A 16973-nucleotide genomic window follows, 5' to 3' on the forward strand; every position below is an offset into this window, starting at 1 on the left:
CTCTGTCACTGCACTCACACCCCTGCACTTCACCAAGGGGTACACCACCCTCCAACCCTTTCCACCACGAGGTCTGCACCTCCCAGGGTTGGCTATTGGCGAGGGTTGAGACTTGCCCCTACTCTCCTGCAGCACATCTGCTGCTCTCACTGGAGAGGAAGGGGTCGGTTGAAGAAAGACGGCAGAGGCAGTAGTTCCTAGGCAGCAGCCCTCACACGACTGCCCCCAGCTGACTACTTCCCTCACCCACCAATCTATTACCGGGTTGTGTTTTTTCAGCCAAGGGAGGCCTAAAATGATAGGTACCGGCATTCCCTCCAAGACGTAGCATGACAAGGACTCCTCATGATTTTCCTATAAGTATATGGATATTTTCTAAGACTTGGGTCAAGCTCCCCTGGCTCAGTGGAACAGAGTTTATGGCCTGGATGCTTATAGGTTGGGCTAGCGTCCTACACCTCAGGCCATGAGTCTGGACAAAGCGAGCATCTACCAGACTGACTCCTGCTCCGCTGTCCACAAGCACCGGTATCACCTCCGGTACCCCGCCAGCCAACACCTCTGCTGACATAGTACCTTGGGAGGGCAAAATGGAGGAAATATACACTCCCTGGTTGCCTCCCTCCAAGCAACCAGGGGAATGCGGCTTCTGAGATGGAATAGATAATTTGGCGCGCATTGGGCAAATCAACAGGACATCACCAGTCTGCCCACAGTAAAAACATGCCGACATCACTCCCCGAACCGTAGGCAGCTGCGTACACAAACTAGCTCCTCCTACTTGCATAGGTTCGTCTGGAGACTTGGCATGAACTGGGCAGGCTCTCATGAAATGGCCCAGCTTCCCACAGGAAAAGCATACCCCCCCACCACAACGAGCCGCAGACACCCCCTTTTTTGTACCAACAACACCGGGCTGTCTGGGTTCCTCCGTCCGCACTGGTGGGTCCTCCTCCCTAGCGAGGACATCAGGGGGCACATTTTGTGTATGTCTCTCCCTAAGGCGTCTATCCACCCAGATGGTAAGGGACATGGTGGCCTCCAGCGACCTGGGGGCGGCGTACTGCACCAGAGTATCCTGCAACTTTGGAGACAGACCCTGCACAAATTGACTCCTAAGTGCAGGGTCATTCAACTGAGTGTTAGTGGCCCACCTCCTAAACTCTGAACAGTACTCTTCAGCAACCCAGGCTCCCTGTTTATACCTACGGAGTCGGGATTCCGCCAGGGTGACGCCATCAGGATCCCCATACACTAGCGCCAAAGCCGCAAAAACCTCGTCCACGGACTCTAATGATGGTGAATCGTCTGGCAGGGAAAAGGCCCAGGATTGGGGATCCCCCTTAAGAAGGGACATAATGATTCCCACCCGTTGCTCTTCACTCCCTGATGAACGAGGGCGCAGCCTGAAGTATAGTTTACAGGCTTGTTGAAATACCAAGAATTGATCTCTCCCTCCAGAAAACCTGTCAGGGAGGGGTATCTTGGGTTCTGGCTGAGCCTGTTCCTGAACCAAGCCCCCAAAGCCCACCAACAGCCGCAGCTGCCGCACCAACCCTCCGCGCAGCCCCCTAATCTCATCAGTAAGGATCATCAGCATTTGGGCAAAGGGCTGCATTGGGTCCATGGCTCAGCAGAACAAAAAAGTTAGGGTTGGTGATATTGCTCATTTCCAACCAAGACTGGTGAAGGAACTACAGAGAGCAGCTCAGGAGAGCTCTGGGTTAAAGTCTGGTGAAGGAAGGAATTACAGAGAGGTGTTCCTTGCAGCTCTGACAAAGCTTGGAGAAGTAGCAGCTATTCTTGAGGAAAGCTGCATTCTGGTGGTGGACTCTGTTGCTGGGAACAATAGCAACAGAGCAAAGCTAAGTGGTGTTTCCCTGTTTGTATTTTTCCCTGGTGTGTATTAGTACAGCGGTGGGGCCAGTGCCTGCACCACCCAGCTCCCTAGCAAGGGATAGGTGTAGGGTGTGCTAGGGAGACAGGAATTCTGATCGGCGCCTGGTGCGGAACCGGCCTAGGGAACGTTAGGAGTGTGAGGGACACTGACACAGGGGAGTGCAGGAGGTCTCCACGTCCCCGCTCCCTATTGCAGGGCCCACCGTTGTAACTGTCTTCCCTTCCCCCGTGTCTTGTTGTTTTAGTTACCGGCCTGCAGGTTGTGTCACACAGGACAGTTACACGTGCCGTGTCTTGTTGTTTTAGTTACCGGCCTGCGGGTGGTGTCACATAGGACGGGTCCACGTGACAGCCTCCTGAGGTCTGATGTTTCTAGCTCTGTCCCTGCATGTTCAGCTAAGTGAGAAACTGGGTCTGAGCAGAAAAAGTAAATTAATGTGCATGCAAAATGTAATTGCATATGAACACATGACCTTTACACAGAGAAAACCAAAAGCAAAACACAAAACAAATATCCTGGAATAAAAAAGTAAAAAAATATATTGCAAAAATTGCATGAAGGTAGTAATAATAGTAATAATAAGGGTATTTAGTTAACATAATTTTGATCAAAATAATGTAGAAGCCATCCCGCCACGTCACGGCAACCCTTGTGGGACAGTCCTAACTCTTGTATTTAAAACCTTTCCACTTGTCAAGTGACGTAAATGTGAACAAGGACAGAGGGACTGAACCACCAGTAATAGTATAGGCCAGACAGGATGGATTTTCCAACTCAGAAGCAGGGCGGTCACACCCTTATATGCACAGAATGCACAATGAAACAAATGAGAAACTGGGTCTGAGCAGAAAAAGTAAATTAATGTGCATGCAAAATGTAATTGCATATGAACACATGACCTTTACACAGAGAAAACCAAAAGCAAAACACAAAACAAATATCCTGGAATAAAAAAGTAAAAAAATATATTGCAAAAATTGCATGAAGGTAGTAATAATAGTAATAATAAGGGTATTTAGTTAACATAATTTTGATCAAAATAATGTAGAAGCCATCCCGCCACGTCACGGCAACCCTTGTGGGACAGTCCTAACTCTTGTATTTAAAACCTTTCCACTTGTCAAGTGACGTAAATGTGAACAAGGACAGAGGGACTGAACCACCAGTAATAGTATAGGCCAGACAGGATGGATTTTCCAACTCAGAAACAGGGCGGTCACACCCTTATATGCACAGAATGCACAATGAAACAAATGAGAAACTGGGTCTGAGCAGAAAAAGTAAGCTGTGTTCATTTGCTATTCTGTTTGCATTTGATCTGGTTTTGTCTATCTCAGTTTTGTGCGGGTCAGCCAGCTCCGGCTGGGGCTGTGCTGAATCACCGTCCAAATGTTACTGCTTGTGCCAGTTTGTTTTTGTCCCTTATTAGATTGGCCTCTTTTTGCTCTGCTTTGAGAATATACCAGAGTGCTGATATAGTCGGCAAAGTCGTGTGACTTCAGTGTTTTTGCATCAGACGTGTTGGACTTTTTGTAGGTTTTTTTGCGTGATTGCAGACAGCGTCTTTCTTTTCCTGTCCTGTCTAGTCAGTGTGGGCCCCATCATTTGCTCAGTCTATTTTCCTGCCTGCGCTTGAGTTTTCATCTTGTCTCATTGACAATATATGTTTGGGGGCTATCTATTCCTTTGGGGTCAGCTCTGGGGCAGCTTAGATTTCACCTTTCTTGCTTTAGGCTTAGTTATCTCTCCGGCTGTGCCGAGGCATCTAGGATCATCGTAGGTACGCTGCACGGCTACTGCTAGTTGTGTAGATGGGATCAGGGGTCTACAATCTGCTTAGTTACCAACCTCTCTGGTTTTCTGTAGCTTAGCTTGGGCCTGCTCTCCTCCTCGGTGACCCAATCATATCACACCTCTATTGGATCTGAAAACTCTCTCCAGTCCAATAACTTGTATGTTATTAGTTTGGCCAGAATGGTGGGCCAAAAAGTGGCCTTTGCTCAAATCACTAGAAGCCAGATTGATACAGGAAAGATGTATATCTTAGCCATTAAAAGGTATCAACCACTGAGGACTCTCAATTCTGAATATTTTTCTTAGAAGCCAGATTGATAGTTGAAAAATGTTTTTGCACCCTACATCGCAACTCTTGAGATGTCTGGCCAACATAAAGATGTTGACAGGGGCAAATTAAAACGTATATCACACAAGCAGTTTGACAGTTGATGTATGATTTAAGCTTGTGTCTTGTACCATCAACCAGATTAGTGAAAAAATCCCTGGTGGAACTCATATGGGGACAGCTTCTGCACTTTTTGGTATTGATGAAGGGATATCATTGGCGATGCCTTTTCTATATTGTCATCAGCTATTGTTCCTGTCTATGGTTCACAGGCCCTTGTTGGCTTACATTATACACGTGGGGTCTTGGTTTTTTGTATGGTTTATTCCATGGCGGGACAGGTGATGTAGATTGGCTCATGGGGCTTAGGGGTCCTCATTGGCTCATGGGGACGCATACATGCATTTATTTCTTCATATGGATTCCTTGGGATAGACCAGGGTCATGGACAGATAACCAGAGAGGTAAGATACCAGGCTCAAAATTATGAGGTCCAGAATAAATGTTTGAATAATTTCTTATGTACTGATGTGTATTTTTGTAGCTATTTAAATGTATGAATATTTTTAACCATGTTAATTTTATGTATATTTTATTCTAATTGTTTAAATTAAAATAATTCTAAGCTCAAACTTCCCTGCGTGAGGAGCTCAATATATATCTGACTTGGTTTTAATTAGGTAGAAATATATCGATTGTAACCAGAACCTGGGAAATTTTGGGATATTACAGACCCGCTTTTTAGTTTGACATATGTTAAATCTACTGATCTCAAGGAACAACTGCCGATAATAATATATGTTATTCACCATAAATACTGGACGTGAAGCACCATGTATCTTATCAATGGTATCTAGTGGAGCAGAAGCTATCCTCCAGGAACAACAGACCAATATAGTATATGTCATGTCCGCCATGTCTGTCATGTCCGTCATGTCTGTTTTGCCTCATGACCCCTGGAGCGGTGTGCACGCGCATCTCATGTCTGCTATCCTATATGTTCTCTAGAGCAGTGTGCACACTCACCTCATGTCTGTTGAGCTGCGGGATGCCTGCATTTCTGCTCTGCCTTCTGTGATCGTCTCGTCATGTCTAGAACCCCTGATCATGTGTCCTTCCTATGTTCCAGCAGAGGCTGGATCTGCAATCATCTCTGCATGTCTGGAATTCTGATCATGTGACCTGCCTAGGTTTCAGCGCTTGTTCTGCAATCATTCCTGCTTGTCTGGAATCCTGATCATGTGACTGCTCCCTGTGATCCTGGAGGACCTGAACTGGAAGTACTTCCCTGGTCCTGACCCGAAGTGGAGAGGAGATGCTATGCCCTATATCAGACCGCTCCTTCCTATGCTCAGGGCCGGAGTATTGTGTTGCTTCCCTGCATGGCTGCTTGGTCTGCTGGGTCGCTCCCTCTATTCTGTGCCCGTGCACTCTGCCCTGTCGTGCGTCTCTGCACACGCTCCGCGCTCGTACTCTGCCTCTTGTCTCGTGCCATGTCTTGTGTTGTCTCTCGTGCCATGTTTGTCCTTGCCTTGCTTTGCTTTGTAGTACTTCCGCGGTTCTCTGTCTTAGTCTGTTTTGCTATGTCTCGCCTTAGCTATTCTTTGACTTGTAGTCCTTCCTCTGTTCTCTGCCTTGCCTGTTTCGCTATGTCTGGCCTTTGCTATTCTGAGCCTTGTAGTACTTCTCATGTTTCTTCTTTCTGCCTGGTTTTCCGTACTCTGTCCTATGGTGCTCTCTTGGGCTTCGGCCTACGCTCCGCTCGCTCTGTCCTGGCTCTGTCTGTGCCTATGTTCCGCTCCGTGTTCCGTACCTTGTCTTGCCTTGTTTCTTGCCTTGTCCTTGTTTTGAACCCCGGCGTGGGTTCCCCTTGGCTGTCTCCTGTGCCGTGCTAAGTGCCTCGTGTTTGAGTACAGCCGTGTGCACTGGCCAGTGAGGCGTGCCTCCTGCGTGGCTCCTTGCACGTGTCCTGCCCTGAACTCTGGCGTGGCTCCTAGCACGCACCCTGCCTTGAACCCTAACCCTGGCGTGCCCTCCGCACGCGCAGGACTCTGCCTTGAACCCTGACCTTGGCGTGACTCTACACACGCACTCTGTCTTGTACCTTGTGCTTTGGCGTGTCTCTACACACGCACTGTCTTGTACCTTGTGCTTTGGCGTGTCTCTACACACGCACCCTGTCTCGTTTTGTGAACCCTGGCGTGTCCCCTACACACGCACCTTGCTTTGCACCTCACTTTGAACCCTGGCGTGTCCCCTACACACGCACCTTGCCTTGAACCCTGGTGTGTCCCCTACACATGCACCTTGCCTTGGACCTTGGCGTGTTCCCTAACATGCACCATGCCTGGATATCTGTCGTGCCTCCTTGCCTGAACCCTGGTTTGCCTGCCGGATGCCCGGAACCTGCCGATGGCTGCCAGAGATCATAAGCTGGATGACTGCGGCCTGATGTCCGGAGCAGTTGTCCGCAGCCTGATGCCTTGATCATGTCGATCGTTGCCAGCGGTCCGGAGTCCAATGCCATTGTGCCTTTACCTGTACCTAGGCGTGCCACCTGGCACGTACTATGCTATAGACCTTGGCGTGCCCACGCGCGCACCTTGCACGTTTTGCTTGTTTTCACATTTGCACTGAATGTGATCCTGAAGATCTTAATGAAGATACCTTGCACTTACCTCTTGTCTTGTCTTGTTTCCTGCTTGTCCCTGGTCGTCAGACACTCCCATAGTGTCCCCCTGAGCCGTCCGTCTGGTCCTAGCAGTCGTGGTGGCTCACCCCCTTGGTCTTGCCCCTGACACTCCCTGTATGGTGGATTCTCATAAGGTAAGCTCGCCCTCGGTGGGTGGGTACCATGACCCAGAGGGTCCACTCAAAAAATGGGCTCAGCAGAAACTGAGTCCGTCACAGTATATCATTAATCTGCAGATAGTTTATCACTATAGTCGGATGGTAGATATATATCTAGATGGCAAAAGATGGCTAGGGGGAAAGGGTGAGTATGGAAGATGGGGAATTGTGGCCAGGGAGAGAGCACAGTAGGTGCTCATCCGCGCTGATTCTACCGGCAAGAATCTTCTTATGGGAGACAAAGAGGGGGAAATACAATATATTTGGTCATATATATTATATTTATACCTAATTTATAACCCACTTGCTGATTGTCTCTCTTAGGCCAGACACATCACACAATCACAGGGAGTGAGTGTGTGAAGACAAAATAGTATTGTGACCCGGTCACTGCTTCACATAGAGTCTTCATTGCTAGTGCACAAATCAAGAAGCAGGAGAACGTGGCAAACCCCACAATGTCCACATACCAAAGAGGCATACACAGACAAGACAGGTCTATAAAGATGATTACATTACCCAGAGGCGCTCTTTTAAGCACGTTTCGCTTGTAATGCTTCCTCAGAAACCCCATTTTGTTGTGAATGAAATTTATTGGTTATTTTAAATGTTTGTGGAAATACAAAAACTGAAAAGTGGGGCATGCAATATTATTCGGCCCCTATAACTTAATACTTTGCTGCGCCACCTTTTGCTGTGATTACAGCTGCAAGTCGCTTGGGGTATGTCTCTATCAGTTTTGTACATCGAGAGACTGAAATTCTTGCCCATTCTTCCTTGGCAAACAGCTCGAGCTCAATGAGGTTGGATGGAGATCGTTTGTGAACAGCAAGCAGTTTTCAGCTCTTTCCACAGATTCTCGATTGGTTTCACGTCTGGACTTTGACTTGACCATTCTAACACCTGTCTGGATATGTTTATTTGTGAACCATTCCATTGTATATTTTGCTTTATGTTTGCAATCATTGTCTTGTTGGAAGACAAATCTCCGTCCCAGTCTCAGATCTTTTGGAGACTCCAACAGGTTTTCTTCAAGAATGGTCCTGTAGTTAGGCTCCATCCATGTTCCCATCAATTTTAACCAGCTTCCCTGTCCCTGCTAAAGAAAAGCAGGCCAAAACCATGATGCTGCCACCATCATGTTTGACAGTGGGGATGGTGTGTTCAGGGTGATGAGCTGTGTTGCCTTTACACCAAACATATCGTTTGGCATTGTTGCCAAAAAGTTCGATTTTGGTTTCATCTGACCAGAGCACCTTCTTCCACATGTTTGGTGTCTCTCCCAGGTGGCTTGTTGCAAACTTTAAATGACACTTTTTATGGATATCTTTGAGAAATGGCTTTCTTCTTGCCACTCTTCCATAAAGGCCAGATTAGTGCAGTGTACGACTGATTGTTGTCCTATGGACAGACTGTCCCACCTCAGCTGTAGATCTCTGCAGTTCATCCAGAGTGATCATGGGCCTCTTGGCTGCATCTGTGATCAGTCTTCTCCTTGTTTGAGATGAAAGTTTAGAGGGACCGCTGGGTCTTGGTAGATTTGCAGTGGTATGATACTCCTTCCATTTCAATATGTGCTCCTTGGGATGTTTAAAGTTTTGGAAATCATTTTGTATCCAAATCCAGCTGTAAACTTCTCCACAATAGTATCACGGACCTGCCTGTTGTGTTCCATGGTCTTCATGATGCTCTCTGTGCTTCAAACAGAATCGTGAGACTATCACAGAGCAGGTGCATTTATACGGAGACTTGATTACACACAGGTGGATTATATTTATCATCATTAGTCTTTTAGGACAACATTGGATCATTCAGAGATCCACAATGAACTTCTGAAGTGAGTTTGCTGCACTGAAAGTAAAGGGGCCAAATAATATTGCACGTCCCACTTTACAGTTTTTGAATTTCCACAAAAATTTAAAATAACCAATAAATTTCGGTCAACTTCACAATTGTGTCCCACTTGTTGTTGATTCTCCACCAAAAATTTACATTTGGTATCTTTATGTTTGAAGCATGATATGTGGGAAAAGGTTGAAAAGTTCCAGGGAGCTGAATACTTTCGCGAGACGCTGTAATTGTTATACTTCTTCCATATGGTCTTTCCACTTACAATTATATATATGTAAAGGATTTATCTAAACTATACTTTGGGACAGATTTAGATACGTTTTATATACATACCTGATGATTTTTCTATGCATAATCTCTTCTTTTTACATTTTTTTATGTGTTTTGTTGAAATAAATATTTCATACTGACATTCTGTTTATGGGAGTAACGTTTGTAGGCTATGTTGTTGTTTTCTACTACTGAATATATGGAGGACCTCATTTGGGCTTTTTATATATATATATATATATATGGTTAGACAAACAAACTACATAGAGCGGCAAAAGGTGTATACATGATAACCTCATACTGCAGGGAAGACATGTATTCTAGAATACTAAAGAAAGTGATAATACAAAATGACAATATTTAGGAGTATTTCACCAAACTCCATTACAATCCATAAATCTCCATGTCCCTTTTATCTAATGTCATTACTCACATAACTCTTCACATATTGACTACTGTATTGTCCTCATCACAGACACTACTTACTACCGTATGACACCATTATTTACTCTCACAATGCCCTGCAGCTACTCCTATTAACTTTTGTGTATGCCAACCATACCTGCTAATGGCTCTGATGTCATTTTATGTCTCCATTCTGGCTAGAGCTCCCATAAGGTCATCTCATTAGCTGCAAAGTTAGTTAGCGAATGTTTTTCCAAGATGGCAGCTCAGTCTGACATGGCTGTTCAATATATTTAGTACTTATCATTCTCGCACAATGAGTGTTTTTATTGTAACATGGCCAAACATGAGGAATGACAAGGGGTTGTCCTAGTAGTGGTCAAAACCTTTAAGAAGATACAATTTTGAGTTAAAATATTTCCAACATTTTGAACATGAAAAAAGCTTCTCCCCGTATGACTTCCCTGATATTTTTTAGGAGTTGATTTCGGTAGAAAACATTTCCCACATTAAGAATATGATACAGGTTTCTCCCCTGTGTGAGTTTTTTGGTGACTAAGAAGAGATGATTTCTTCACAAAACATTTCCCACATTCTGAACAGGAAAAAGGCTTCTCCCCTGTGTGAGTTCTTTGGTGCTTAAACAAATATGATTTACAGTTAAAACATTTCCCACATTCTGAGCAGGAAAAAGGCTTCTCCCCTGTGTGAGTTCTATGGTGATGAACTAAACCTGATTTCTGATTAAAACATTTCCCACATTCTGAACAGGCAAAAGGCTTCTCCTCTGTATGAGTTCTATGGTGAGTAACCAAATCTGATTTCTGATTAAAACATTTCCCACATTCTGAACAGGGAAAAGGCTTCTCCCCTGTGTGAGTTCTAAGGTGATTAACAAGATGACATTTCTGGTTAAAACATTTCCCACATTCTGAACATGAAAAACGTTTCTCCCCTGTGTGAGTTCTTTGGTGCTTAACACAATCTGATTTATTGCTAAAACATTTCCCACATTCTGAACAGGAAAAAGGCTTCTCCCCCGTGTGAGTTCTCTGGTGATTAACACAATCTGATTTATTGCTAAAACATTTCCCACATTCTGAACAGGAAAATGGCTTCTCCCCTGTGTGAGTTCTCTGGTGATTAACACAATCTGATTTACTGCTAAAACATTTCCCACATTCTGAACAGGAAAAAGGCTTCTCCCCTGTGTGAGTTCTGTGGTGCCTAACCAAATCTGATTTCTGCCTAAAACATTTCCCACATTCTGAACATGAATATGGCTTCATTCCTGTATGAATTCTCTTATGTGTAACAAGATATGAATTCTGAGAAAAGCATTTCCCACATTCTGAACAGGAAAAAGGCTTCTCCCCTGTGTGAGTTCTCTGGTGCTTAACACAATTTGATTTCTGGCTAAAACCTTTCCCACATTCTGAACATGAATATGGCTTCTCTGCTGTGTGAATTCTCTCATGTGCAACAAGATGTGAATTCTGAGTAAAACATTTCCTACATTCTGAACAGGAAAATCTATTCTCTGTTATGTGAATTTTTTCATGTTTAAGAAAAGTCTTTTCAAGATAACTATTTCCATATTCTGAATATGAAAATGGCTCCTTTCCTTTAGAATCAATTAATTTTTCAATGCTTATATCGTGACTTTGATTTTCCTTAGTAGTTGGTAATGAGCCTAAAGATGGGACCTGTTTCATAGGATCAGATGACAGATCTTGGCTATGAAGGGATGATGGTATATCTGGAGTAATGGCATTAACTTCAATTGGATCCTGTGAGATCTCAAGATAATTACATTTAAAAATAGAAGATGTCAGCGTTCCCTCTGACCTCCTGGTGCAGTCATCTGCTAAAAATAAAACCAATTAATAATTTTGAATAAAATATCCTCAAATTTTATACTTTTGGACATTTCTACTTAAGGCCTCTTTCACACTTCCGTTTTTTACAATCAGTCACAATCCGCCAGGTTTTTAAAAAAAACGGATCCTCAATTTTTTTTTGAGGATCCGTTTTTTTCCCATTGACTTGCATTAATGGCGGATTGTGACGGATTGCTGTCCGTTGCATCCGTTTTTTGAGAGGATCCGCCAAAAGTTGCTGTCCGTCACCATCCTCAAAGATTTCAAAACGGAGCTTGTAACGTTTTTTTCTCTGGCGGATCCTCCAGACACTCATTTAACCCGAAATTCTTTCTGGGTGCCGGACAAAATAAAAAAAAAAAAATTCTCTCTCTCTCTCTCTCTTCCCCCCCCCCCGGCCAGCGATTCCTTTAAATTTCTTCATTTTCAGGATCCGTCTGAAAACGGATCCTGTGCCATCCGTTCACATCAGTTGAGAACGGATCCGCTTGTCCGCCTTTTTGGCGGATTATAACTGATGCAAAAAACTGAAGTGTGAAAGAGGCCTAAGTTGTCCATAGAAAATACAAGCTTTTTAAAAATATTAAATTATTCACCAAGACAATGACAGTTCACAGTCTAATCGAAAGCCTCATTGCATGAACCAGTGCATCATGGTGTTCAATGGTTTGTTCATTCTGCTTCCCAAACATGGAATAAAAAGCCACCAAACAATGTTATATAGGCGAAAATTATACCAATAAAACTTCTACTCATCTCACGGAAACACAAGACACCACTAAGGTCCATCATCTGTCAGAGGAAAACCAAAAGGTTTCCACAATATTTGTGGCTCAAAAGCTCTTGAAAAGCAACATGGCTTCCATAAACCGATCCAGCAATATCCGCTCTCCCAAAGTCAAATATCCACTCTCTTCTGAGCCTTGTAGTGCGCCCAAACCATATTTAGCATCCATATATGTGGCATTACTATAGTGAGAAGAACCCACTTAATTTACGGTGTGTGTCTCCTGGAGCACAATCTGGGCATTATGTGTTGGGTAATAAAATGGCAAATTGCAATTTTCATGTTGCAACATCCAATGTGAGCAAATTTCCGTAAAGTGTCACTACTCCCATAGAATAATTCACTGAGGGTTATAATTTCCATAATGGAGTCACTTTATGGGGATTTCTACTGCTTTAGTTTCCTGTAATTGTGTTATATTAGGGCATCTGCAGATGGTGTGTCCCCTCTCCACTGGAATCTGCTCCTGCGATGTTTGATTCCATCACCAAGCAGCGCCTTATTTATTGTGCAGGCGTTGCTGGTAATAGAAGCGATGTCGAAACCAGAAGCTCTGGGTGGCGCTGGCTCTGTCCAGCCACTAAGATTAGGGAGCCTGAGACCAGTAGTTTGATCCAGCCTGGCAGTATGGGTTTGTGTGCTCTCCAGCAATCTGGTAGCAATCTGCTACCTGCTTAAGCCAATTAGAAAGCACCAAACCCTACTAAAGCTTGAAGCCTATTCCCGGAATCTGCCAGATACCGCCTTGTTCCCCTCTGGTTCAGTCCTCTGTGCTCAGCTGGTGTATTTGTTTCCTGGTGTAATCTCAGCCCGCTTACTGACTACACTTGTGTCTTCTGATTTTGTACATTCTCTGCCCTCCTGGTTATGACCAACTACCTGACTATTCTTCTTGCCATCTCACTCCACAGAGTAGCAGGTAACACCATGGTCCAAGCCTAGGGGTCTCTGTAAGTCCAGATCCATGAAGAGGGGTTAAAGGATGATGAGCAAGGCAATCACTGGGATCTGGAAAATAGAGTAGATGGAGCCAAGCCTTCTCATGGTGGCCATCTTCTGATCTGCCAGGTGATCACTAACAGTGCTCCCAGTACATTGTGTCTGCAAACTATTCCATCAAGATCTGTGTACGAATAGCTAAATGGCGCTCCTTCCTTTCTTAACCCTACCATGTGCCCAGAAAGTAGTGTACAACCATATATAGGGGATTGTTGGATTCAAGAGACATTGGGAAATAATTTGAAAGGTCCATTTGTTTCCTATTATCCTGGAGAAAACTCTCTGGGTAATTAGAGTATGGGGCTCGGTGGCTCTTGGCAATCTAAACTATCGTAAGGGCCAATATTTTCTGTCAGATGAGTTTCAAGAAGAAAGATTAGATATTCATAGAGAACTTCTTATAATAGTGCAGAGCTGAGGTGTCTTAAATTTAGATCTCAGGCATTTGGCAGAGGTAATGGAGACCTTATTTTAAAGGCTACCAGGTAGTTGCAGACTCACGTAAGTGAGGCAGGCTGATCCCACCATCAACAAACTGCCATACAAAATGAACCTGTACAAAAAGAACTAGAATAAAAAAAATGTTACCGTATTTTTGGATTATAAAATGCACCCCAAATGTTGAGGAGAAAAATAGGAAAAAATTTGTTTTAATTAAAATTGTGGTGCTTCTTATAATCCATGCGTCTTATTGCTGTGGTGAAGCGGGGTCACAGGGTAGTTGCTGGAGGAAGCAGGGGTGGGGTGATGCTGCAGGCCACAGGGTGGGATGGGGGGGTGTCCGATGTGCAGTGCACCGCTGCGAGTGTTTTGTGCTGCTGGGGTGCCTGGCACTGTTGCCCGGGGCTTCCGCTGCTGCCCACAATGGCCGCCTCCGCTGCTGCTGCCCGGGGTGTCCGCCGACATTTCTTGAAAGGCCGGACCCCCCGCATGTCCTTGGTTTCCTCCTGTGTGGAGGACTGTGAACATGGCTGCCGGGGGGCGGCGCATGCACAGATGGAGATCTCGGTATCAAGATCTTGGGATATGAGATTTCAGCCCTGAAATTAGATCTCAGGATTCTAGGAAGCCAACAGCATCATTACTCTCCACTTTCTCTTACAGGCCCAGCATGCGATTTTTCTTCAAGTGATTTTCTATCTTGTCAGCACATTCTACGTACGCTGTCATTTGGCTTTAATATAGTTTACAGATCTGGGCAGGAAACAACATCTCCTAATCCCAGGGGGTAGGTGGATCCTCCAGGTTGTAAGTTCTATAGAAAAGGGCTTTCAATGCCCAAAGTCATTTGAACAATTTTGGGTGGAGGAGAATGTTGTGGTCTAGAGGCAAATGGTGATCATGGTAATACGGCCGGACTACACCACCGATAAAGCAGCCACAGCCGATGACTGAGAGGAATCTGTGACTTCTCTGCATTCAGTGGTTACTACTCACCTGGGTAGTCATATGTGGGAATCTCCTCTTTACACCACTCATCACCCCTCACATATGTCTCTGTAGTATTAATATGGGTCAGAACTTCACCCTGAAACAAATATTGTAAAAGTCACAGACAGATGGAGAGTTACATCTATGAACAGTTCTAATCCTGCCATCTCCACCGTTCTCATTACACAAGTTGTTGGGATAGGTTTGGTGCAATAACTCCATTCCTGTCTATTAGTGTTTAACTGCTAAATTTGTATGCTGTTTATACTGTAGAGTTTAAAAAAATCTCCCAGAGGCTCACACAGGAATAGCATGTGACTGTACTTCATGTTTTCCTGCTGAGTCTGAGTATGAGAGAAGCAGCCTGTTGTAGATGCTGCACAAATAGAGATACACAAATGATTTATCCCTTTTCTATTAAGCTTATCATATATTGTTCCTGAATAAACAAGTTCTGTTGTCACATGCTTGGAGAGAATCGTGAGTAATCCGCCAACAGGTTATGGGCCCAGAGTGACATAGAACCCCAGAGTAACACAGCAACTATAGCCCAAAGCAAAAGCAGCACAGAGCAATAGAGAAGATGTCCACTAGCAGCAATCCTGTCAATTTGTCAGTGCCAAGCCTCACTAATCAGAACTACCAGTCCTGGAAATTCAAGGGGAAGATGCTGCTCATAAGAGAAGGTACGTGGAAGTGCACTCTGGATCAAGTGCCTCATCCATTACCAGATGATTGGCTAGAGAAGGATCAGAAAGCACAAAGCTCAGTGTAGATGATAATCAGATTGTGCATATATGCAAGTGTGCAACTGCAAGAGAGATGTGGGATGAGTTACAGAAAGTGCATGAAAGATCAAATCTCAGCAATAAGCTTTATCTCAAGATAAAGCTGTATCAATCTAAGCTAAGTGATAAAAAATGGCAAGAAAAAAACGATCTTCAGTCCATATAATGTAGAAATATTAATTTTTATTAGTATCACAGGTTAAAAAACAATTAAAAATCAATGTCAGATACATTCCCCATGAAATCAGTATACTTATATAAGGGCGCAAATGTCCAATTCCACATAAAAAATAAAAGTGATATGGATGAATACAAAAATGAATTTAAAAAATGAATAAAAAAGTGCCCCCTGACGAAGACAGCGTGCCGAAACGCGCATTGGGGAGGGCGTTTGTTCAGGAGACCAGGAGTCCTTATCTTGTAAGTTTCTTTTTTGACATCTATTATACCTATATAATTTTTCTGTATTTACGTACTCCATGGTCACACATTATAGTATGTGGTTCCCCCTATACCCGGTGGTGTCTTTTGCACATTTCACTTTAGATTTGGTTTCACTCAATGTTTATCTAAATACACACACCGTTTTTTTTAATACTTCACCAACACTTGTTGCTCACATAACTTGTAGACTTTACGGTACACCTTTTTATATGCACTTTTTTATATTCTTTACACTTTTTTATTCATTTTTGTATTCAACCATATCACTTTTATTTTTATATGTGCAATTGGACATTTGCGCCCTTATATAAGTATACTGATATCATGGAGAATGTATCTGACATTGATTTTTAATTGTTTTTTAACCTGTGATACTAATAAAAATTAATATTTCTACATTATATGAACTGAATATCATTTTTTTTCCTTGGTTTTTTTTTGTAGTTTGTTTTCCAATTGTCCAGTAGTTTACAAGTGTCCATTTTTTCGGTGAGCACTTTATTTAATTATTTTATATATTCAGACATATATATGTCTTTACAATTGACACATATAATATCATAGTGCACTGATATTGGGTCACTTTTTCCTCTGTTTGTATTTGTATAAGCTAAGTGATGGACAGAATATGCAGGACTATATAAGAAACATCCAAGAGATTGTGGATCGTCTCAGGGGTTTTGGAGAAGAAATGCTGCTGCATTTCTATTAAGTGGTCTTCCAGAGAGTTATGACACACTCGTGACTGCACTAGATGCACGGCCAGATGATGAGCTGACACTAGAGTATGTTAAAGGCAAACTTGTGGATGAATTCAAGAGAAAGACACAGCATGTAAGCAGCAGTAATGAATCCAGAGCAGAAACAACATTAAAGACACAGGATTTCCCTAACTATAAGAGCAATCTAAGAGAAACTCGTGAATGTTTTGTCTGTAAAAAGCCCGGACACCTTAAAGTGATCTGCTACCTTGGATCAAATCCTTATAAAACAGGGAGGAAATGGTTGAGGAGGTAAAAGCGGCTGGGACCCTAGGAGGTAGCGATCATGCTATTTTAGAATTTTGAATAACTAGAGGAGGAAAGACCTGTGAAGACTCAGACGTCAAGGTTAGATTTAAGAAAGGCAGATTTTGAGGGATTCAGAGAGAGAATTGGAGGGATCCAATGGCTGGATATCCTTAAGGACAAAAATGTCCAGGAAGGATGGGAAATCTTGAAAAATGAAATTCTCAAAGCACAATTGT

At 43.6% G+C, this 16973-nt stretch overlaps 1 protein-coding gene across 1 annotated transcript; it reads right to left on the reverse strand.

The window, feature by feature from the left end:
• Positions 1–9414: 9414 nt before the first annotated feature.
• On the reverse strand, positions 9415–11560 carry LOC141075816 (uncharacterized). Its single transcript, XM_073562956.1, has one exon. The coding sequence runs from the start codon at positions 11111–11113 to the stop codon at positions 9908–9910; it is 1206 nt and encodes a 401-aa protein (XP_073419057.1). The 5' UTR covers positions 11114–11560; the 3' UTR covers positions 9415–9907.
• Between the last annotated feature and the right edge of the window lie 5413 nt (positions 11561–16973).

This window comes from Dendrobates tinctorius, unplaced genomic scaffold (genome assembly GCF_039654945.1).
Source record: "Dendrobates tinctorius isolate UK_male_01 unplaced genomic scaffold, ASM3965494v1 ptg000372l, whole genome shotgun sequence".
Lineage (NCBI taxonomy): Eukaryota > Metazoa > Chordata > Amphibia > Anura > Dendrobatidae > Dendrobates > Dendrobates tinctorius.